Source organism: Rattus norvegicus, chromosome 4, assembly GCF_021556685.1.
Source record: "Rattus norvegicus strain SHRSP/BbbUtx chromosome 4, alternate assembly SHRSP_T2T, whole genome shotgun sequence".
NCBI classification, from domain to species: domain Eukaryota; kingdom Metazoa; phylum Chordata; class Mammalia; order Rodentia; family Muridae; genus Rattus; species Rattus norvegicus.
Window position 1 is genome coordinate 52,261,737 of NC_141537.1, and position 23,498 is coordinate 52,285,234.

Consider the following 23,498-nt stretch of genomic DNA (forward strand, 5'->3'; position numbering starts at 1 on the left):
AACTCAGGTAATAAACTCGGGTACTTGCCATGTGCCGCAAGTGTCCACTGATGCTTCGTGACAAGAATATCATTTCCCTTTATGGCTGTACTCTTCAGACCTGGTTCCCAGTACATGGGAAGTTTATTTCCAGGTTGGTAATTAAAGATTTCTGCATCTCAACAGGAAGAGAAAAGATCTTACAGTTCCAGCATTTCTGCGGTAAAATGGTAGTCTCAGACAACAGAAGTTAGGAACCAAGTACCAGGAACTAACTGGTCAATGTTTAGTCAAGCCTAGGGGAACCTGTCTTGGCTACCATATAATGGAATACCCCTGGTGTTAAAAATACATAAAAGCTTTGGTACAGGAGCAAGAAAAACATGTAAAGTGAATGAAACTGATCACAGACTCATTCATTGTATAGTTGGGTTTACATGAAATGTTAGCCGTATTTAAATACGAAGAGAGTAGGTAATAGAGATATTTTCCCCCGTAATAAGAAAAACATCAATATACAAATGTGCCTTTATGTGTGAATACTCAGATGAGAGCTATATGGTCTGAACCCCATCTTAGAATGGACAATGCTCCCCAAGTTCATCAGTAAACTGTGGCCTTTAAGAATAAGGAGTTCTGTCAGCTGTACCGATCAGGTCTCCGACTAAGCCTGCAAAGCTTTCCTGTAGCTACACTGAAGCTGAAACAGAGCAGTGGCATTCCTGTAGTCGGGGACTATGGGTGTATGGCACGTGAATTAGTACTGTGAACCCTGATGCCTGGATGGTGAAATGGGTCCAGGCACATTTTGAATTACACAGAATGAAGATCAGAAGTAGAAGCTTCTTTTCTTCCTCTATGAATTATGCCACAATTTCCCTACAGCCTGTCTGTCTCCTTGAGCCATGAGGCATCTGCCTCTTTCACAATGTTCAAAGCTTCCCACAGTCTTACCTCCACCAGATACTGCCATTCCTGTGGAGATGAATCCACTTACAACGTCCAATATAGCCTTTCTCCTTGTCATAGTCATACATTAAGGATTTCAATTTCCTCAAGACGTCTGATTTCATTCTATTTTAGAAGGAAACATGTTTTGAACACAAGATGATACTTTTGGGCTCTTTTAAGAACTTATAGATGTGTGTCCGATTGTAAGCCCCAAATGTTTTCAAGTAACAGGATTTCAGATCTTGAACTCGGAGACAGGCTGTCCTTTCTGGCCGTGTTTTCTTTGTGATGATGCCTCCAAGTTGCTGGGAACTTGCTCCGCCTTTGCCTAAACTTTAGCATTCTTTACAAGCATTTCATATACTTTTCACTAAGTGCTCCAGATGTGTTGACGTTGATAATGGTGGAGAAGTGGCTGAATGGAGATACTGGGAGGGAAACGTAGAAAAGACTGTGGCGTGAAAGATTTGGACAACTTCTCATTTTTAAGTTTTAGCCACCTGTCTTTCTTCAAATTAATCATTTTTATTTTTCTTGGTTCTAGACTGGGCTTATGGATACTACAGACAACAGAGAAAACTTGTTGAAGAGATTGGCTGGTCCTATACAGGTATGGATGTCTCTTACACAGTGAGAAGTAACAAAAACTTCCTTTGCCCTGCATTTGTTACTTTATGTGAAAGGAATTCTTGTACCTGGCATATTATTTTTGTCTACTTCCATGTGGTCCTTTTAATTAATAAAATATTATTGGTAGAAAATTATTATTAGTGGGCTTCTCATGAATCTGGTATGATAGCATATTGACTAGCATTGAACTTCGTTCTCAGACCTTTATCTGTATTTCTTAGAACTGAACTGAGAATAGGTCCCCCGTTGATGGAATCAGAGAAAGAACTGGAAGAGCTTGAAGGGGCTCGAGACCCCAAAAGTACAACAATGTCAAGCAACCAGAGCTTCCAGGGACTAAGCCACTACCTAAAGACTATACATGGACTGACCCTGGACTCTGTCCCCATAGGTAGCAATGAATATCCTAGTAAGAGCACCAGTGGAAGGGGAAGCCCTGGGTCCTGCTAAGACTGAACCCCCAGTGAACTAGTCTATGGGGGGAGGGTGGCAATGGGGGGAGGGTTGGGAGGGGAACACCCATAAGGAAGGGGAGGGGGGAGGGGGATGTTTGCCCGGAAACCGGGAAAGGGAATGACACTCGAAATGTATATAAGAAATACTCAAGTTAATAAAAAAGAAAAAGAAAAAAAAAAGAAATATGCATAACCTACCTGAGTACCAGTCTTTTTTCATCTGTGAAGCTGAGGGCTAGGCTGAGCATGAAATGAGTCAATGAAGTGGAAAACACTTTCTTAAACCTTTTTCTTAAAAAATAAATGGCTACTTCCACTAAGTACTAACTGCTATAATTGAGGTAGTGATTATTTTTCACTCATTTTACAAATGTTGATAATGTACATTTTTTTTTTTAGTAAGGTCTTCCTTCTGGATGTCCATGATTGAGCTCATTGGAACCAAACTTTAAAATTACTTTGTGTAATGACTGTACTTGGCTTGAGTCATCATAAATACCTGAAGTAGGTTAGAAAGAATACTAACCACAAGTCATAATCAAAGCTTCACAAAGAAGAGAAAGTAGAGTGTTGATGCGAGAACACGAGAAGAATCTGGATGGACCACACATTTGGCAACCAGTAGGGCTATTGTGGATAAGCACTGTGGTTGGGCACTGAATAGACTTACAAACTAGTTGATGAGATGAAATCAGAAAACAAGGCACTGACCATAATTTGGGGCTTGATTTCACTTAGAAAACAAAACAGCAAAATGTTAAATTTTATATATAGACAGGCATCCTCCTTTTTATTAAGTTTTGTTAGTATACAAAATAATGGGTCTCATTATGAACTGTTCTTTGTTTATACTCACCCATACAATATCACAAAAGCTTAAACGCAGAAGCAGGAAGTGCTTGGTTCAGGTCCAAGCTTACTGTGGGTAACTATACAAAGCAGTACCACTGACTGCTATCGTGATTGGTTTTGAAGGGCACAGAACATAACAGAATATGTAATCAACTTGAACATGAGAAGGTGTCCTAGTAGCAGCAGAAACAACATATGAGAACATCTCCTTTTAATATTAGTAACAGGACAAAATGGCAGGCTAGCCACGTAACAGTTACCTAGGCCTTAACATTGCATCTAGGCCTTAATATTTTACCCAGGCCTTAACAGTTCTTAAAGTAGGCCTGAAACTGAAGTGATTGGAAGTTTTATTATTTAGTTACTCCCTTTGTGTTCATATAGCTAAGTCTTTCTTTCTTCCCTTCCTTCTTTCTTTCCTTCTTTCCTTCTTTCTTTCCTTCTTTCTTTCTTGTTGCTTCTTTTCTTTCTTTTAATGACATTTGTTATTTGAAATTGCCTCTGATTGCTTCTGAAATCATATTTTAAAAAATTAATAATCAAAGCTGGGCATAGTAACCCACACCTTTAATGCCAGCACTCAGGACACAGAGGCAGGTGGCTTTCTGTGAGTTCAAGGTCAGTTTGGTCTACATAGTGAGATCCAGGACAGCCAGGGCTGTGTAGAGAGACACTGTCTCAAAAAAAAAATAAAAAGAGGAGAGAGAGAGAGAGAAGGGGAGGAGAGGGGAGGAGAGGAGAGGAGAGGAGAGGAGAGGAGAGGAGAGGAGAGGAGAGGTGAGGAGAGGTGAGGAGAGGAGAGGAGAGGTGAGGAGAGGTGAGGAGAGGAGAGGAGAGGAGAGGAGAGGAGAGGAGAGGAGAGGAGAGGAGAGGAGAGGAGAGGAGAGGAGAGGAGAGGAGAGGAGAGGTGGGGAAGAATGAGAACAAGGAGAAAATTCTCAGTTGGAATACAGGAAGCAATCAATGGGAGGAGAGGCCCTTGGTCCTGTGAAGGCTTGATGCCCCAGTGTAGGGGAATGCCAGGGTAGGGAGACAGGACTGGGTGGCTGGGTGGGGGAGCACCCTCACAGAAGCAGGGGGAGGGGGTGGAGAGAGGAGATAGGACTTTCCAGAGGAGAAACCAGGAAAGAGGATAACATTTGAAATGTAAATAAAATATCCAATAAACAAAAAGAAACAAAGACCTGTCCTTAATGTTCATATATAATAATAATCTAAAAACCTAGGAAAATAGGTTTTTATTTTATAAACATAGTAAAATATATACGAACAAAAATTATCCACAATTCTGTCTATTTGATATAGTTTAGTTTTCTTTCTTTCCTGAGTTTGCTCTTCCATTGCAACATCATGATTTAAATCCACAACTATTCACCTGAGCATCTTTAAAATGGATTTTGATTAAAAGAATTGCTTGATCAAAGGGCTTTTATAATTTATAATATCACATTTTTACATTCATCGTAAGATACAGCCAAACAAACATTTAAAAGTTATACTACTCATTTCATTCCAACATTTTCACTAGTGTTAATTTTAAAAGTTCAATGAAATTGTTAGTAAAAAAATCACATTTTTAATATTTTCCAAAGTGAATTATTTGATTTGTTTAGTCATACAACAGAGGCTAGGTTATGTTGTTGGGGGACATGATAATGTCACGTGATGTTCAATTAATAATGTATGACATAAAGACTTAAAATCAAAAGTAAGAAAGCCTTAGGATTGACCTGTAATTTTACTTGTGCTTTTATGCATATTCATGTGATGCTCATCTGAATGAATTTAGGTCTGCATTTGATTTTAGGATGTGGGCTAGTTTTTCTCACATTCATAACTCATGCACCATAAAAGTTTTAAAGTAAGCTATTGCAGGTAAAAGATGAAGGCATTTCATCTTTAAATTGCATTACAATTAGTACTTTTGAGAAATTTAACTTATTTTAACCTTATTAAAATAGTATTGAGGCTAAAATATATGAATAATAACATAATTATCACAGTCAAATTTTAAATACTGGAAAATAATTGTTTACTTTTCTATCTATTTCTGAAATGTTAGAAAGTACTGAGTGACCAAAAGTAACTTCTGATTACATGGTCTGAATAAATTTATACTACTAAAGGATTATCTAGGAAGTTTTCCTAAGATTACTTTTGTTATAGTGACTAAAGCTAAATAATTTCCTAATTCCTACTACTATTATGCTTTCTTCTTTAAAGGAGAATATTGTTGAAAGTTGATTTTAAGTAGGTAATATATTTATATTGCTAGAAAATATCTTTTTCATGTATGAATTATTTATGCTCCTGATTGAGTTATAAGTTTACTAATGAGTAAAATGTAGTTTTCAAAAACTATAATTTTGTATACTTTATAACTTTATATACTTTGTATACTTTATATCTAACAACTGCAATCATTTTGGATTTATTTTCACCCAAAATATAAATCCTATATTTTATATTGAGTTGCTACTGTTAAGCCTCAGTAAGTGGGAAAGGCAAATGCCAGAGAAATTATTCACCATGGCAAATGACCCCTCAATGGATTGTTCTGCACAACGTCTGCTGACGTCAGATTCTGCACGGTGTGGAGGCAAACCATCTTCCCAGTACTTCTTCTTTTTTTTTTTTTTATTGTCTCAATAATTTTTTTTTGCTTATATATTCTTTTTTTTTATTAACTTGAGTATTTCTTATATACATTTCAAGTGTTATTCCCTTTCCCGGTTTCCGGGCAAAATCCCCCTCCCCCCTCCCCTTCCTTATGGGTGTTCCCCTCCCAACCCTCCCCCCATTGCCGCCCTCCCCCCATAGTCTAGTTCATTGGGGGTTCAGTCTTAGCAGGACCCAGGGCTTCCCCTTCCACTGGTGCTCTTACTAGGATATTCATTGCTACCTATGGGGTCAGAGTCCAGGGTCAGTCCATATATAGTCTTTAGGTAGTGGCTTAGTCCCTGGAAGCTCTGGTTGCTTGACATTGTTGTACTTTTGGGGTCTCGAGCCCCTTCAAGCTCTTCCAGTTCTTTCTCTGATTCCTTCAACGGGGGACCTATTCTCAGTTCAGTGGTTTGCTGCTGGCATTCGCCTCTGTATTTGCTGTATTCTGGCTGTGTCTCTCAGGAGCGATCTACATCCGGCTCCTGTCGGTCTGCACTTCTTTGCTTCATCCATCTTGTCTAATTGGGTGGCTGTATATGTATGGGCCACATGTGGGGCAGGCTCTGATTGGGTGTTCCTTCAGTCTCTGTTTTAATTTTTGCCTCTCCCTTCCCTGCCAAGGGTATTCTTTTTCCTCATTTAAAGAAGGAGTGAAGCATTACCCTAGATCCCTAGAACAAACGAAACTCAAGACGGATGATCAAAATGTGAATGCTTCACCCCAGTACTTCTTAAATGTGACTCGTAGTAGTTTTAACAAGCTGCCTCTGGCATGAGCTCTTTGCCAAGGGCTCTTCATGAGGTTTAAAAGTTCTACATGCTTTGGATTTTAGAGTTGCATTTTTATTTTCAGTTCCTAAGAAACTCACGGGCTGGATCCTTCCACTCCTTAAAAGGGGAACAAAAATATCCATAGGAAGGGATATGGAGGCAAAGTTTAGAGCAGAGACTGAAGGAACGGCCATTCAGAGCCTGTCCCACATGTGGCCCGTGTGTGTGTGTGTGTGTGTGTGTGTGTGTGTGTGTGTGTGTGTGTGTGTGTGTGTATCTCCACAAAACCTAGATAAGATTGATGAAGCTAAGAAGTGCATGCTGACAGGAACCAGATATAGATCTCTCCTGAGAGACACATCCAGAACATGACAAATACAGAGGCGAATACTAGCAACAAACCACTGAACTGAGAACGGGACCCTCTTTGGGAGAATTAGAGAAAGGATTGAAAGAGCTAAAGGGGCTTGCTACCCCATAAGAACAACAATGCCAACCAACCAGAGCTTCCAGGGACTAAACCACTACCCAAAGACTGACCCAGGGTTCTAACTGCATATGTAGCAGAGGATGGCCTTGTTGGGGCACCAGTGGAAAGGGAAGCTCTTGGTCCTGCCAAGGTTGGACCCCCCTAGTGCAAGAGAATCCCAGGGGATGGTAAGGGGGGAGTGTATGGGAGGAACACCCTTATGGGGGAGGGGGAGGTGATAGGGGGCTTAATGGACAGGAAACCAGGAAAGGGCAAAACATTTGAAATGTAAATAAAGAAATATATCCAATTTTAAAAGAAAAAGAGATCATCCAAAGGGAAAAAATAAAATAAATAACTAAATAAAAAATTAAAAGATAAAAAATGGAAAAGAAACTCACGAGCCACCTCTCAAAAATTTTTCCACTTAGCTGTTTTTTTTTTAAAAATTGTAAACAAATACTAATCCACTGTTGTTATAGAAGGCTCACCACACAGAACTACACTTACTGAGTAAATCTGGTTTAGTCTACTGATCAACAAACTTCCTAGTTTCAGAGGTCATGAGAACAGGTTATTTTCCTTCAATGAACTTTCAAGTGAAGAACCCAGATAAAGATCAGGACTGTTATCCTAAAGCACACAGCAAGCTTTTGTGCACCCTCCATTCCACAAATGTAGAATCAGAGAAAGGACTTCTTTTAGGTTAGGGGGAGCTAGGATTCTCAGCTCTCCAAGCAAGGGCAGCAGATAGACTAATGGAGAGACAATAGAGATGTTACCATCTTCCTCTGGTTCCAGAAAAGCTGGGTGTGCCTCGTGAGCTAAGAAGAAACCAATTTTGCCGCTCAGTTTCAGTAGACACACTAGCAACAATGCAATGCCACTGTACAATAGACTATTATTTGGGAAGTTAGCCGCAGAACTACTCCTCTGAATGGCCTGACTGAGCCAGACATGGCACGTCACCTGGCCAGGCTTGGATCGAATGGTCCTGTGCATACATAATGAACAGTTCTTTCCTCTCTAATCAAGTTGCCTGGCCCTGCCCATAACCAACAGCCTGTCAGTTTTAGGTCCCATCAGAAGCAGTCTTATGATCAAATGGGTAATCTTATTAAGAAGTGGTGTTGCTGTTACAGAAAGGGAGGCACATTTCCAAAGAGATATTGAATAGTCAGGGTGAGTGAGAGCAGAAGATGGACTGTGTTGTTTATATGAATGTCTTTCATTGGTTTTAAAAATTATGTCTGGAATGTTTGAGGATCCTACGGAAAAGACTAGTGGTAGAGCATTTTATAACTGTTTATAGTTCAGACAGACTATGACTTTATTCTTTTGTAGTTGGGATATCAAATACAATATATATATATTGTATATATATATATATAAATAATTTTTTTATCCAAACGAATGTATCTCTCCCATGAAAATCATTATTCACTATAGCATTCGTCTCTTTTTAAAATTTGAACACAGATATTTAAGGTTGGCTTATGTGTCTAATGCTGTGCTTATTAATACTGTCATATTCCTCAAAAATGAAAAAACTGTGCTTAACATATAGTACACTGTCATTGTATTGTAAAATTGTATGTCATTGTGTGGGTCTTAAATATAGCTAACTTTGTAAGTGGTAGAAAGGAGTTAGTTCTCATTCAACTTTGCATGTGTGGGCTTCCTTTTGTGTTGTGGTATTGGAATTTATCCAAGGAGCTGAACTCTTAGAAAAGTATTTCGGAAAGTGTTTGCACATAGACTGTTCTACTAAGAAAAACTCTAAGCTTGACATTTCTCAGTGAGACTACTCTTAGGCTACCGTAAGTCATTTTAGACACATGACATATCAAACATAGCTTAAATGGAATCACTTAAGCTGAGATTGTTTATCAACGATTATACGACTGTAAGAGACGAAGAAACAATACAATTCCCTACAAACTACCAGATGGGTGGAGAAACAGGGCAGAAAAGAAAATTACTCTCTTAATTGTGCTTTTTATACAGATTAAAAACAACCTTTCCATTCAGGACTGCTGTCGCTGGGCTAACAAAGGACAGGGTTGCTCAATGAAGTTGCATTTTAAAGTTTATTTGAGGAAGATAGGTAAGGTGTGGTGGCAGCAGATGGACAGATTGAAAACCTGGGAGTGTCAGCACTAAGTACCTGACTTCATGGCTTCGCTCCGTGCTGTCAGAAGACTAGACTCCCTCTCTACGAGTGCAACAGTAAATTTTCTGTGTCAGTCCAGATAAAGACAGTAGAGTGAGGAAAAATATGTCATTTTTGTCTTTCATTTTTAGTATTACAAATGCTCAGGATTCTCCTAAAAGTTACTGGAATCTTCTTTCTCCTTGACTTGTTTAGGTCCTACCTACAGACTTGAGTAACAGTAGGATTATCGGAAGTATATGCATTTGAACTGTTTCATTCTTAGAAGCACACTACTGACATACTTTTACTTCCTAGACTTATAAATGCTATATTATTTCTCATTGAGCATTCTTTAAAGAAACTTGGAATAGAATTCTTCATAGCAATGTATTCTTACATTTTCTTGCCTCTAAGCGCCTTTTTATAGTTAAGGTTTAGTCAAAGGGTTGCAGTTGGCACAAGCCAGAAGATGCAACTCTCTGACCACTGTTAGATTTGTGTAGATACCAAAAGGATGGAGATTTTAAATACTAAAGTGATCCTATTTCTTTAGGTAGAATGTCTTTTCTTGCTTGGCAAACATATAGACTAGAAGATGTTACTTACAGAGAATATAGAGTCATAGGGACCATGTGGTGTGGTGTCTGAACCAGGATACAGTTTAGTATTTAAGTAGACCATACCCAACTCAAAGAATATTTGAATCTATGTGGTCTCATTTGTCTGGGTTTTTTTCTGATTCTGTAATATCTTTTTAATCTGTTATATCCTCTTTGATCCTTATATTTGAACTTCTTATACTAAAGAGACTGTTTATCCTCATCTCGAGCGTAGTTGTGAAAAAAATTTAAGTAAAAGAATTGGCCCATTTCTGTATAAAATTGCTCATATATGTGGGCAGAGAGGAAAGGCCTGGAGGAAAATCGCACCAGACTCTTGGTATTGTCATCCTGGAGAATAAGTCAGTGGAAACATGAAAATAGCAACATGATTGTCACCTCCTACTATACATATCTCACAGAGCATTCTTTATATTGACAAAGAAATATTTTGAAAAAACGTTATGGAGTATTTTAAATGTATCTGTCTTAATTTTAGTTAGAATGGGCAAAGTTGTTAGGTGAGCTGTGTCTTCACTCGCTGTTACGTGGCATTTCTGAATGGCTGAGTCTCTGTTGGTGGAGAGATGCGCTTACCAGAGCATCTGCAGATCTCTGCATCCAGCTCCCTGGCTACATCTGACCTGCAGACAAGAGAGGCTGCTAATCGCTCTTCATTTCAGGTTTTTCATCTGTAGAAGGTTCTTAATAATGCCCTACTAATTGAGTATGGATTAGATAAACACCTCCCATTGTTGCAAGAACGCTCTTGGAGCAAGGACTGTAAGCGACAGATCCAAGTGATTACTGTTTGGCAGCGTTTTAACTTGCGCCCACACAGATTGAACAAGCCGCGGAACATCTGATAATCTCACAAGAGGATTTGGAAAGAGTTGATCATCTAAAGTGCATATTATAGACAGGTATTTCCTATGCTCTGGGTATTATTGAAAGCTTTCTTAAGATTTATATTCCTCCCCATGGTAAATGTGGTGACTTGTAACGTTTCACTGTGGAGGCTGAATACGGTTCAGGTATTCAAACTTAGAATCTTCCTGTACTGTATTCTCAATGATCACTAAAACAATGGAGGTTCCCTGTTCTCATTGTCATAAAATGATAGATGAGGTAAGGCAAGTGTTTATAAGCTCAATTTCTCCATTATATAATATATACATACATCAAAACAGTGTAATTGGTATGTATGTAATTTTTAATTTATTAAACACAAAATAAGTACATCATAAACATGTTTCAAAATATTATCTAGGAGAAAGCAGGAGGAAATGAGAAATGCCTATAGAATACCATAACAAATAATCAGTGCTTCTCTTGTCCACTGGCAGAACTGGACTCTGCCATGTTTTCCCCTGTGCTAGTCAGGCCTTCCATTCCTGACAAAACACCCGAGAATGCAACATTGTAAAGAAGAAGGTTTTTATTATGGCTCCTGGTTTGCCATATTGAGGCCTATACTTTTTGACTACATTGATCCTAGGATTGTGGCCAGGCTGCTCCTCTTTTGGTGGGCAGGAAGGAGAAAGAGGAACAGCTGGGGGATAAGGTATAATTTCAGAAGCCCATCCCAGTGATGACTTCCTCCAGCTAGGACTCATCTCCTAGTGACTCTAGTCTACTGTGCAGAATAGAGCCACCATCTAGGAACTTATGTATTCAACACATGAGCCTAAAGGGGCATTAATGTCTTTGCACCTATCTATAAAGCAAATCACACTGATCCTCTGGTCCAGCTTAGTAACTGTTTCTATGGACAACATCTAATCAAGTCAGTAGATTGGACTAGTCCTGTGCAAACTCAAGATGAGAAGTTTTGGATGCTTCTCCCTGGGTCTGTGTTTAAGAAATCTGCATTATATTTCAGGGGATCTCGCCTCTTACTGTAATGAACATCATTTATTTCAGTCCATGCATACTTTACACTGGAATCATCTGCTTTATGGCAGAGATACACTACATCAGAAATGTGTGTGTGTGTGTGTGTGTGAGAGAGAGAGAGAGAGAGAGAGAGAGAGAGAGAGAGAGAGAGAGAGAGAGAGAAACTATGTGACTGGCCAAGACAACAAAATCCAAGGTTAGGCCATAGTTTAATATTGTCATGAGAACTGGACTGTGCTAAACTCTGATGTCAAATTTGATTACCATAATTTAACCTGTGGCTGGCCCCCTCCTATGTTATGTACCAGTTTGGACCAAATGGAAGGTTTACTTAATTTTAATTTCCCATGTCTTCACCATGGTAACTCTGATTCTTTAAACCAAAATTTGTCAGAGAAGGAAAGATAGAACATACCTGGCTGGTTTCATATGTCCAGAAAGATTTTTTATTAAGTGAAATGTCCTTTAAAGAATGGGAAATATAATTCCCCTATAGGTTTTTTAATATATTTAAATAAGTTTAGAGCTACTAAGTTTTATTCCCTCTATATTTTCAGAGAGGAGAGAGAGAGAGAGAGAGAGAGAGAGAGAGAGAGAGAGAGAGAGAGAGAGAGAGCATAGAGAGAGATTACATGAAAGTCTCTGGGGATAGAAAGAACTAAAGGGGTGGAGGAAAGATAAGAAGAAGACAAATAGGAAGGCATGGTGGAATATGTTCATGGTACACTAGGTACATGTATAACCACACCTTTATATAATCTAGTGTAATCATGTATATGTATGTGTATATGCATGTATGATGGTTTATCCCTTTATCTCTAAATACTATGTTACTGCTTTAATCATATAGACTGTTTTGTTGATGTTGAAGGCCTCCTTGACTGAAGCAGAAGTAGGATTTCCCCTAGATGGAATACAAAGTGTGTTTCTTGTGTCCCATACACTCTAGCATCCATATTGTGGTCTCTTGTTTAGAGAGAACCCTAATTATCATAGAATATTCTGATGCATCTGTAACAGTTGGCTCAATTCACCCCCATAGGCCAAGGTCTTAGGTTTCCATGAAAAGAGAAGGAAACTTGAGCCCTAGTGAAAGGGTAGGAGTTAGATCTGAATTTAGTATCTGAGAAACTATACACAGTGAGTCTGATGGAAACCAGAACACAGAGAAAGACAGGATGGAGCCCTAGGAAGACTGCTCTGGAGAAAGAAAGCTGGCAAGAGAGGCTGAGTGCAAAGCATAGCCTAGTGTCAATAAGAACAGGTCTAGGATCATTATGTTGCTCCTAGCTGCCCTTCCAACCACCCCTCATGCAGAGACTACACCTCCTAAAATGCCTGCACATTCTGCCTTGCAAACAAAATCACCCAAGCAACTCTACTATGGGGCTTTCTCTGAAAAGACAGAAATAAGCATGGGAAGAAACTAAAATGTTCAGTGTTCCAAAGTACAGAGGTATTGTGACAGCTAATACAATTTCCATAGCCTGGTGACAACTGATGGTCTCAAGGAAGGGTCAGCACCATTGGACTTAAAACTAGACTCTTGAACCCAAGCCTACACTTTTTCCCAAGAGGATGCTCTTCAACTTTCTTATTTAGTAGAGTAAGTTCTGGTGATAAATAGAACAAGAGAGCATAACCAAGCATTGGAAGCCCCTGCAGGCAAAGACTGTGGATGCCTTTCTAGTTACTTTCTCTCAATGCTGATACCGATGAAATGTGACATCCAGGTTATATTTCCTGATGAGCACCATAAGTGTCAGTTTGGTATATGTTTGTCCATGAGGAAAACATGCTCACTTAAGATATATATATATATATATATATATATATATATATATATATATGCAGGAATTCTTTTACCCTATTGAAGTAACTGCTATTTATGTCTTCTGTTAGAGAAAATATAGCTAAAAATAAAAATCTGTCTTAACTCAGAAATTCTTTCTAAAGGGTAGTAGAGAAGACAGTGGTTTGATTACGGTGTGAGGATGAAGAATGTAGCCATCAAATATAGTCTATTCAAGAGATTGTAGGACTCTCACATTCATAATCAAGCAGCCATAACTTATTATATTCATATTTTGAAATTAAGCAATAATTAGCCCTCATGTATGAAGACTTGATAGTAATTTTGGTCATATGTAGTTCAACTAATGGTTACCTGGCAATTGCAATGATTATGTTGATAGATTGGCTTTATCCAGAGGAAACTGGGGTTCCCAAGCTCCAAGGTGTTCATTTGCTGATAGAAACCATAGGAAGTCAGGGACAAAGAAAGCCTGTGGTCTGCTTGGAGACCAGGGACAGGAGTTCCCAAACTCCTGGACATCTAGAGGCCATTAGGCCAAGGAGAGTTAGGAATGAAGCAAGCCTACAGGCTAAAGACAAGCCCCAGGCCATTAGATGGCACGGATCTGTAGTCAAAGATTTCTGCCATGCTCCCTACATTGGTTCTTGATGAGAAAGAGAGTCCTTAGTTCTAGTCTGTTCATTGATTGTCCATTGTAGAAAATGTATACATACCCTCTCCTCAGGGTGGACCAGATATTAAATACCTTTTACAGAAAGCAATGTCCGGGAAGGGAACCTTATTGGTTAAACCCTCGAGGTCTCTAGATACCTCTTTAGCATGGAGAACTTTGTTCTGATCTATGTGACCATAGGTCACGTTCCTATGTAGGGAGTATGGTCATGTGACAGGGGCCTGGACAGAAGCCGGTGAAGTCCCTATCATCCTTTTAGAGGTTCTAGGGTTTCCAACCCACTTAACCTTACCAAGTTTCCTGGAATGGTCCACTGTCCCACAGTTAGGCTCTCGGGTATTTATAAGGACTTGGGTACATTACAAAGAGCATCCTTAGAACGTACTTACAATGATCCATTTTCTAAAATGCTCTAAGAAAGGGAGCATTCTCCTCCCTATTTTCAACAGGAGTAATTAAGCTCCATTTCATTGTTTGTCCTTATACTTTAAGTTACCTTTCCTGACTGACCTAGAGCTTCTCATCCTACATACTGCTCTCTAACTGTGTTTATCTCACTAGCAGTTTGTGGGTATTGATCCAGGTAAAGGTATTATAGTTAAGTCTGTACCTCAACAGAGAGCATCTGTCCCTATGGGGCGGTCTTCCTTACTGTATTTCTCCTTCTGAAACAGAGCCTCACCTATTGCAGGTCCCCAATACATAGTTAGTAATTACTAGTCTGTTTCCTTCATTGTCACTGGGGACACAGAATTAATTTCATCTTGTAAAAATTATGATCACTAATATCCTGATTTCAAATGACTCTCTCAGATCCTCCTTAGAACAAAAAGGATTATATATATATATATATATATATATATATATATATATATATGTATATGTATATATGTATATATATTAGAGTGACTACTGGAGAAGCCACTATAATTCACAGAGAACTCAAAAAGAAAAGAAAAGAAAAGAAAAGAAAAGAAAAGAAAAGAAAAGAAAAAGGGCTACATTTTGTAGACCTTTGCAACCTGGAAAAACAAACAAAAAATAAAACAAAAACCAAAACCAGTGGCACTCCTGCCTGAACTAGTGACAACAGGAAACCAACCACAGTGTGTGCTATCCTAGACAGCCTATAGCCTGCAGGTAGATGGCTTATCTAGCCTTTGCATGCATGGTTCCGACCTTTACATATTTCATGAGTGTCTCTAGAAAGTGAGATCTGCTTGCAGCATTCGATTTATAGATTCTGCATGGCTCTATGGTTCCAAAGCCCCGAGTTTGTTTTTAAAAATCAACTGCATTTGTGCCTATAACACACTTGGCTCTCTTTCTGGGGTGTTTAATTTAATCATTCGGTATTAGACTGTGAGGGAGTCAGCATCAGTATCTTATCACATCTCCAGGCTTTGCCCCCGCCTTAATGGCATTGCTGCCTCATTAACAGAGGAAATGTAAAGTGTTGAGGTCATTAGTTTGATCAGTACTCCTTGGCTGTACACCAAGAGCCAGAAACTGCAGGACATCAGGGAGGCAGCTGCAGATGGAACCAGTCAGCAGGGTGATGACAGTGATAACAGTGAGATTTTAAAAGTGTGATCTGTGCCACCATGGTAGACAGAGGCAGCACAGGGTCTGCAGTCTCTGGAATAGAATAGCCTGGGGAGTTCAGGTAAAGCGTCTGGAGAAAGGAAATTTAAATCGAGACAGGGAACAAGTTATAGTCATGCTAGCCTGGCAGAGGATTGTCCCAGGTAAAGCTAGCCACAGTGCTGGGCTGCAGGCGAGATAGGCATCTCCAGACTCCATCCCTACTGGCCTCCCTGCTTTCTGACCCAAATTAGGAACAGAATAGATGATCTTGTTGATATAGGAATTCTTTCTAAAATCCTTATTCCATTCAGGATCCTTGGTAACATAATTTTATTGTCAATGACCTAAACTTGTTGTTACTGACAGTTGTGTTTAGCAGATGCTTGGATTGATTTTATACCAGCATTTCAACTGGTAAGCTAATGGAAGGAGAGAGAGAGAGAGAGAGAGAGAGAGAGAGAGAGAGAGAGAGAGAGAGAGAGAAGAGCTCAAAAGGATGGGATAAGGAAGTCTTGCATGCTCCCATCGTGGGAGGATTTCAAGTAGACAGATCTAATGGGCATGTCACACATCTCTGCAGGGAGTTCACTGTGAGATAATAATTATTGGCTTGGCTGTATTCTAACAAAGCAGGATTAGTGGGTGTCCTTCTACTGGTTTGCCTGGTATGGAGAGTGTACTCTATAGAGTTGATCTAATTGCTCAACTTTAAATCTGGCTTTCCCCTTCATCCCTTCTAAACTCTCTGATTCCACAATCATCATAAACGCCTACTTCAAAGGGGCCAGCATGGTTAAGTGAGTCTGTATTCACAAAACACTTGGGAATGAACCTGGCATGCAGAAAGTACCTGATAAACGTAATAAAGTCACGTAAATCTACTCCTCAGGAATTGTCTTGAACCTAATTATTGAACATATATATGTCTAGGGTTCTTCAGATCCATTCAGTCGTAGCTGGAGAGATGACAGTTCAGTATGTAAGGTGTTTGTTGTACAAGAATGAAGATCTGGGTTCAAATCCCCAGCCCCGCCCCCCATCTAGAAATCAAGTGAGATATCATGCAATTGAACCCTGGTGGTAAGAGGCAGAGACACACAGATCTTGAGGGCTTGCTGGTCAGTCATGCTGACCCAAACTATAACTTCTCAGTTAGAGACTCTATCTCAAAAATTAAAATGTAGAATGACACAGACACTGGGTGCCTACTTCTTGCCTCCGTATATGCATGGGTAGGGGAGTGTACCCTTGTGTGCTCACATAAAACACACACACACACACACACACACACACACACACACACACACACACACACAACCTTTCTTTTACCCATTACTCACAGAATGATAAAATGAGTTCCTCACCATAGCATACTACATAATGGCTATTAATGATCTAGTTCCAGCCCACCTAATGGACTGCTTCTCCAGTCCTCATAATGATTTTTCCCTGACCCTGCTGTAGCGCCAAGCCCTGTGGAAAACAAGAATCTAACTTTAGTTGTTCCTGGCTATCTTGCCTAAGTACTAGACCTCAGTGGTCTACTACTGAGAAGTTTTCCGGGCTCTGTATTGGGAAGACCCTTTGCTCTAATGTACCATCAACTCATCCTAAGCAACCCAGAGCATCCCTGCAGACACAGGGGCTAATTCTGCTTGGCGACTGAGAAGTAAATGGACGCTGGGAAGCTGATAGTTTTTGAATTCCTGTGTAAACATAAAATGGGATTGCTCCAGAGCCACCATATGTAATAGCTTTCTGCCTTGTCAGTCAGTGTGTTGTTTTAAGAAATGTGTTAAAAGCGGCCATTTCTTGAAAGTGCAGTTTTAGCTTCTTCTCTTTCTTGTCTTTTTGTTTACCTCACTTTTCTAGCTTTTCCAGACATGTATTCATTTTATTACTAAGTTGGAAGAAAGGTAATTAAATGTCTATCTCATACAATATAAATTGAATTTATTTTATTTCTCCTGACTTTAAGACAGGACAGAATGCAGAGACCCACAGGCAAACATTAGACAGAGCTTGGGAAATCTTATGGAAGAGTCGGGAGAAAGGTTGAGGGAGATTGAGGATCAAGGACACCATAGAAAGACCTACAGAGTCAACTAAACTGGGTCCACTGGGGCTCACAGAGACTAAACCACCAACCAAAGAGCATGCATGGGCTGGACCTAGTCCAGCTTACATGTACATAGCAGATGTACAGTATGGTGTTCATGTGGGTGCCCTAACAATTGGAGAATTCAGTTCACCCTGTTGCCTGCCTTAAGATCCTCTTCCACCAACAGAGATGCCTTGTTTGGCTTCAGTGGGAGAGTATTCCCTTATGACTTGATGTGCCAGGGTGGGTTGGTACCCATTGAGGGGAGGGCTTCCCCTTCCCTGAGGTAATGGAAGAGATAAGATGAGACCAAGAGGAGAAGGGGGAGGAGCTCTGATATAAAGTGAATTAATTAATTACAAAAAATAAACAAGACAGAAGGTCTTCTGCATCCTTCTAGCTCCCTGCTCTAACTGTGTAACTGTGAACTAACTCAGTGATCAATCAAGACCGAACTGTTGATCATGTATGTCCTTGCAGAGTGGGGAAAATTTCCCATGAGAATATTCACTTAGAAAAACGGCCATGCTGAATATTAGTATTTTACCGATATAAATACCATTTTATATTGTAAATATACTGGGTCCAGCCAGGACTCTACCCAGGCCACTTCCAGGATCTCGGGACTTGATTTTCTTCTCTGCTGTGGTGCAATAACCTGGCTCCAACCTCGTTTCACAATCTGGAGTCCTTACTCCTGCTCACTAAGAACCAACCTCTCACACTGATTGTCTGAGTCGCTGCCAGCTCAGCCACATTCTCTACGTCATTTACCACAGAGTGGAGGTTTTTGAGAAGTCAGAAAAATTATGCAGGAACCTGCAATCCAGATATGCCTTCAGAAAAATGCTTCAGAGCCATCCCACCCTGCAGCTAATGCTTTTCTGCAAATTAATAGACAGTATGGCTGACCTACTGGGTCTCCATCTTCTCCAACACTTTTCTGTCTTTAATTATTGCAAATACAAATATCGCCAGCTTACCTAAATCCTTCTGGTACCTAGCTGGTACAAAACAAATATCGGGAGAATCTTGCTTTGTTTGTTTACCTTTAATTTTTGAGACAGATTCTTATTCTGCCTCAGGCTGGCTTTGATACTTCTGCCCTGGCCTTCCAAGTGCTAGGATTATAGACATGCACCCCATGTAAGAATTTTTATTTTTTTATTATTTGATAGTTTTCTACATGTATATGGAGTATTTTGATAATTTTACACACACACACACACACACACACACACACACACACACACACACACACCACATCACATTAGTTTCTCTCATCCTCTTCAATTTCCAACAAACCTTACAAGTTCTAACAAGCCCTGGCCCTTATGTTCATGTCTTGGTTTGGTTGGTTGCTTGGTGTGTGTGTGTGTGTGTGTGTGTGTGTGTGTGTGTGTGTCCTACAGAATTTAATTAGGATTGCTTACAGGGCAGGCGCGGGTGCTTGTATTTACAGCATGGGAAACTTAACAGTGGCTACACCACTGAAGAAAATGCCTGCCTCTCCCACAGCAAGCATCCTGGTTCACTGTTCTCTGCCTCCCTCAGCCTGAAAGACTCTGTGGCCTTTGCTAGAAGAATTCATGTTTACAGAGCAGTCCCTTTATTTGCAGAAAAACCCCATCTTTAATTACTACGGTGATAAGGAAGAAAGGCAGTTTAGAAATTTCAGAGCATAGTTAGGGAGAGACTCCTAGGCCTTAGTTATGATTCAAGCCCCTCCCGACGTACATTAGTAGGTAAATTATATTAACACTTCTATTACTTCCATTCCGGTGATTGCTTGTTCGTGCCTGAGCACAGGAGAGAAGCCTTGGTTTAAAATCTAAATCCCACTGATGTGTTTTTATGCCACCGATATTTTTAAAAGTAAATTGAGTAGAAAATTGAGCTCTGGCATATGATGCAGTCCTCTAATGTATCTGCCCTGCCTTTAATCATTTATGAGTTCTCACTGCAAGATGCTGATATAGATTAGATACCATGGAGATCTAAGGAGTTATATTTATTTGATCCTAATTGATACTTGGCCTTAGATAGATAATCACATTTCTTTCCAATTTTCAGACAGCAGCTGTTGGCTAGATAAGTATTAAACTTTGCCAAATACATATATATATATATGTGTGTGTGTGTGTGTGTGTGTGTGTGTGTGTGTGTGTACTTTTCCCATGTTTGAAATATAAGGTGTATTGAAATCTGTATATGTTAGCATTATATATGTTCTCACTTGACAGTGATTTATTATCTTTAATCATGTTAAAATCTTGTTAAGGTTTTGAAGACAGTTACATAATAAATGTTTCTGCACAGCATGTGGGCATGCCATGTAAAAACTTGTGGGCTGTCATAGGAAAATATATTGCATGTATGGGACATGTAAAGTACAGTGTGCCTGAAGAGTTTGTTTTCTTAGCTGGAATAATCCTGAACTTCCATAGCTTGCTCCTTCTCTTCAGAGTGAAGTTCCCCCCAAAGCAATTACAATAGTAAAAAAAAATGAAGGAAAGATTAAATATAGATATTGTATAATCTAATTTCAGACATCATCAGAATTACCTGGAGGGATTACTGAAGAGGGAAGATTGCCAGACCTGGTGCCACGGTTTCTCATTCACGAAGTTGAGATAGAGGTCACAACTTTAATATCTAACAAAAGTCTTAGGTCACCTGACGCTGCTGATAGGAGAAACCTCATCTTTTCAGTGTCTAGAAACTGGATCCATCCAGCTTCTGCTGTTATAACTTGCAAAGTGAGGAAATGACCGAGTGTAGAAGAGAAAGGGTATACACTGATGTTTCTGTGCATCTGAAAGGGCTTTAGCTCTGTGGGTGAGGTGAGTGGATGTAAGAGACAATCTGATTGCTTCTGTGTAGTATTCTGTGTTATTTTTCAAGCTTTCTCTCTGTGTCAGTAAGAGATGAACACTTGGTACTGCCACTTGCTATATTTTCCCATCAGGATGGGGCCTTCTTTGTGGGGAACTTCCTGGCCTAATTGCATTAGGTAGGCATCTATCATTAGTGAGTCTGTTATGAGCTGTCCTTATGCTCATTTCCTCTGGCTGGTTTATGGCCAGTGATTTCTAAGCAAATCTCATCTTGAGAGAAGAGTGTCTCAGCTGCAGAGATAACTCAGCAGTTAGGAGGACTTACTTCTCCATTAGAAGGCCCCAGTTCCTAGCACTGATATCTGCTGGTTCACAACTCCCTGGAACTCTGGCTCTCAGGGTATCTGATGCCCTTTTCTGTCCTCTCCTGGTACCCGAACACATTCAGGCAAACACATACATAGAAATATCAACTAAAGCAAACTCTTTTAAAGATCCTTTAAAGAGAATTAGTTCTACCTCCTCCAACAGCTATCAGTAGCCTTTAGCTACTGAGCTATCCCATTGGGGTTTGTCAGCCCCTCCCCCTTTGTGCTAGACTACTGGCCACCTTGCAAAGCAAGCAGCCATGGCTACTGAGTGCCTGAGTGTAGCTTTTCCATCATGAGAGATGAGATACAGATGTCCCATTTGTGGGACATCACACGGGCTCTGATCCTCTGCGTTTTAGCCTCTGTGAGTCACTGTCTACTGCACCAGGAAGCTTGTCTGAGAGCTGCAGCAGTCTGTGGGTCTAGGCAAACAAATTCAGGAGGCAGTTTTCTTTAAGGGTGTCGGTCCTGGTACATCAGCCAGGCTGTGGTGGATGGCTTCGCACCTGTGAGTCTATGTGTAGCACAAATTGGACTCAGTGGGCCTTAAAGGAAAAAAAATCTGCCAAGAAATTGGGAGGGCATGAGAGGGTGCAGGGTGGGTCTGGGAGGAGTTCAGAGGAGGAGTGGAAATGATTAGGAATAAGTTCATTATCCGCTTCAACAAATTCTCAAAGAGTGAATGTAAAATAGATATTTTAAAGATTTAAAAATTACTTCTTTGACATAGAGATTGTGCTCCTTGACAATTTCAACATTATATTTTATGGCTGGGGGATGGGCCAGTGAAGCATTTGCTTTGTAACCATGAGGACTTGAGTGTGAAGCCTTAGAATCCATGAAAAGAGAGAGACAATCCCGGGTGCACCTGTCATCACAGTGCTTCTACGTTGGGCTCGAACACATCATCCATCCCTGCTGGCTCCCAGGTCAGCCAGCTAGCGTGTGCAGAAGAGAAAAAGGGAAACTGTCTCAAACTAGGTAGAAAGTAAGAACCAATGTGCTCTGACTGCTACACATGTTCTACATGCCCACAGTTGCACACACACACACACACACACACACACACAAACACACACACACAGATTATCTATTACTGTGGGTTTCTTCTTTTGTTTCTTTTTTAGTGTCTAAATCCCAACATAGTCTCCTATGCTGTATTTTATTAATAAGAACCTTCTAGCAGTCTGCTTTGTTACTACTGAAATTTAGTGGTGCCTTTCAAACTCTCCAAGTATTTCTTGATTTTTGTTTTATGTAGGCGCTTATTCATTCTTTCCTGCATTAGCAGCTCACAGTTGAGTAAGTCATTTCGCCATCACTTTTCAAGTCATTGCTGACAAGGACCCAAGACAAATGGTTTTACTGCTACACAAGCCAATTATACTTTCCATCACTGGCTTAAATTAAATTTTTCTCAGATTTCTGTTTCCAAGTCTTAGGGATATATTTGAAGTTTTGTACTAATTGTCCATTTAGAAAGGTAGGTTGGTTCTCATTACTTTAGCAGAGAACGTTTTAGGGTATCTTTTTTGAGGTTGTCTTTGGTCTGTTCATTTGGTTTTGGGCATATCCATATCCTACATTGTAGCCCATGCTGGTCTACAACTTACTATGCTACCCAGCTTCAAATGTATTCACTTCTTCTGCATCAGCCTCAGCTTCTCGAGTGCTGGGGTTACAGGCAAGAACCACCACACCCAGCATGACTGGCTGGTAATGGATATGAGAGCCCGAATCTGTGGCATAATGACTCTATTCATTTATTCATTCAGTTCATCTAAATTAAGCATGCCTATATGTCAGCACAAGGAAATAGCAACACAAATAAAAGAAAGAAAAATACTAAGTGTCCCTCATGGAGCTTGGATTCTAAAATCCTACAGGAGGAGAAATGACTTACAGTGACTGTCTACAGTGAGTGTCAAGGACAGTCATTTTAGATAATTATCCTCTGGAGATTTTCCAAAAGTATAGGGATTAAAGTCACTGCTCTAAGTAAATAAACAATTTCTAAGACCAAACTAGTTTGTTTTAATTGAAGAATAATTATCTATGTATTTTCAAAGTTAAAAGTTTTGTAATATTTCCCTGCCCCCAATTTAATTTGATTGAAATCGATTTGTCACTGGTTTAAGAAGATTCATTGTATATTACCAGGGAATTTGAAAAAGCCTACCATGCTGTAGCTAGTAGTGACTTACGCCATGTACAAGCTCCTCAGAAACCACTGAAGTCAAACTATTTCTCATTACTCCTTGCAGTCAGTCATATTTCCTCATTTGCCTTCTGACCTTTGTCCCTTCCATATTCTGGATGCAGAATACCAGGTTCAGAATCTCAATCCATATTCAGTGCTGGCAAGAGCTATCCATCCCTTATAAGATATGCAGTTGCCCTTGTAGCTTAATAGGTGCCTCATTTCCTCCACCCTTTAAAGCATGTTAGACTTAACTAACAGGGTAATTTTCTTAGAGGTTTACAAGAGGCAGCTTGTCATTTTGGCTAACTTATTATCATGAAGCATAGCTAAGCACAGGGGAGGATTCTACAGACATCCTGCCCTGAGTATGACAGCTCCCTTACTCACCAAGAATTCTGCACCCCACCCACCACGTATATACTCTTTGATGTTGGTCAAGTTGATAACAGAAAAAGTCTAGAAATACTTCTCACAGGAGTAGACAAACTC

The 23,498-nt window shown here is 39.9% G+C and overlaps 1 protein-coding gene across 5 annotated transcripts in view; it reads left to right on the forward strand.

Moving 5' to 3' along the window:
- Positions 1–23,498, forward strand: part of Ptprz1 (protein tyrosine phosphatase, receptor type Z1) — a 182,619-nt gene that overhangs the window by 49,438 nt on the left and 109,683 nt on the right. For all 5 annotated transcript variants that reach the window (XM_087656159.1, XM_087656160.1, XM_087656161.1 and 2 more), the window contains 1 exon segment: positions 1,475–1,540. In XM_087656159.1, the coding sequence (XP_087512285.1) occupies positions 1,475–1,540 (66 nt within the window).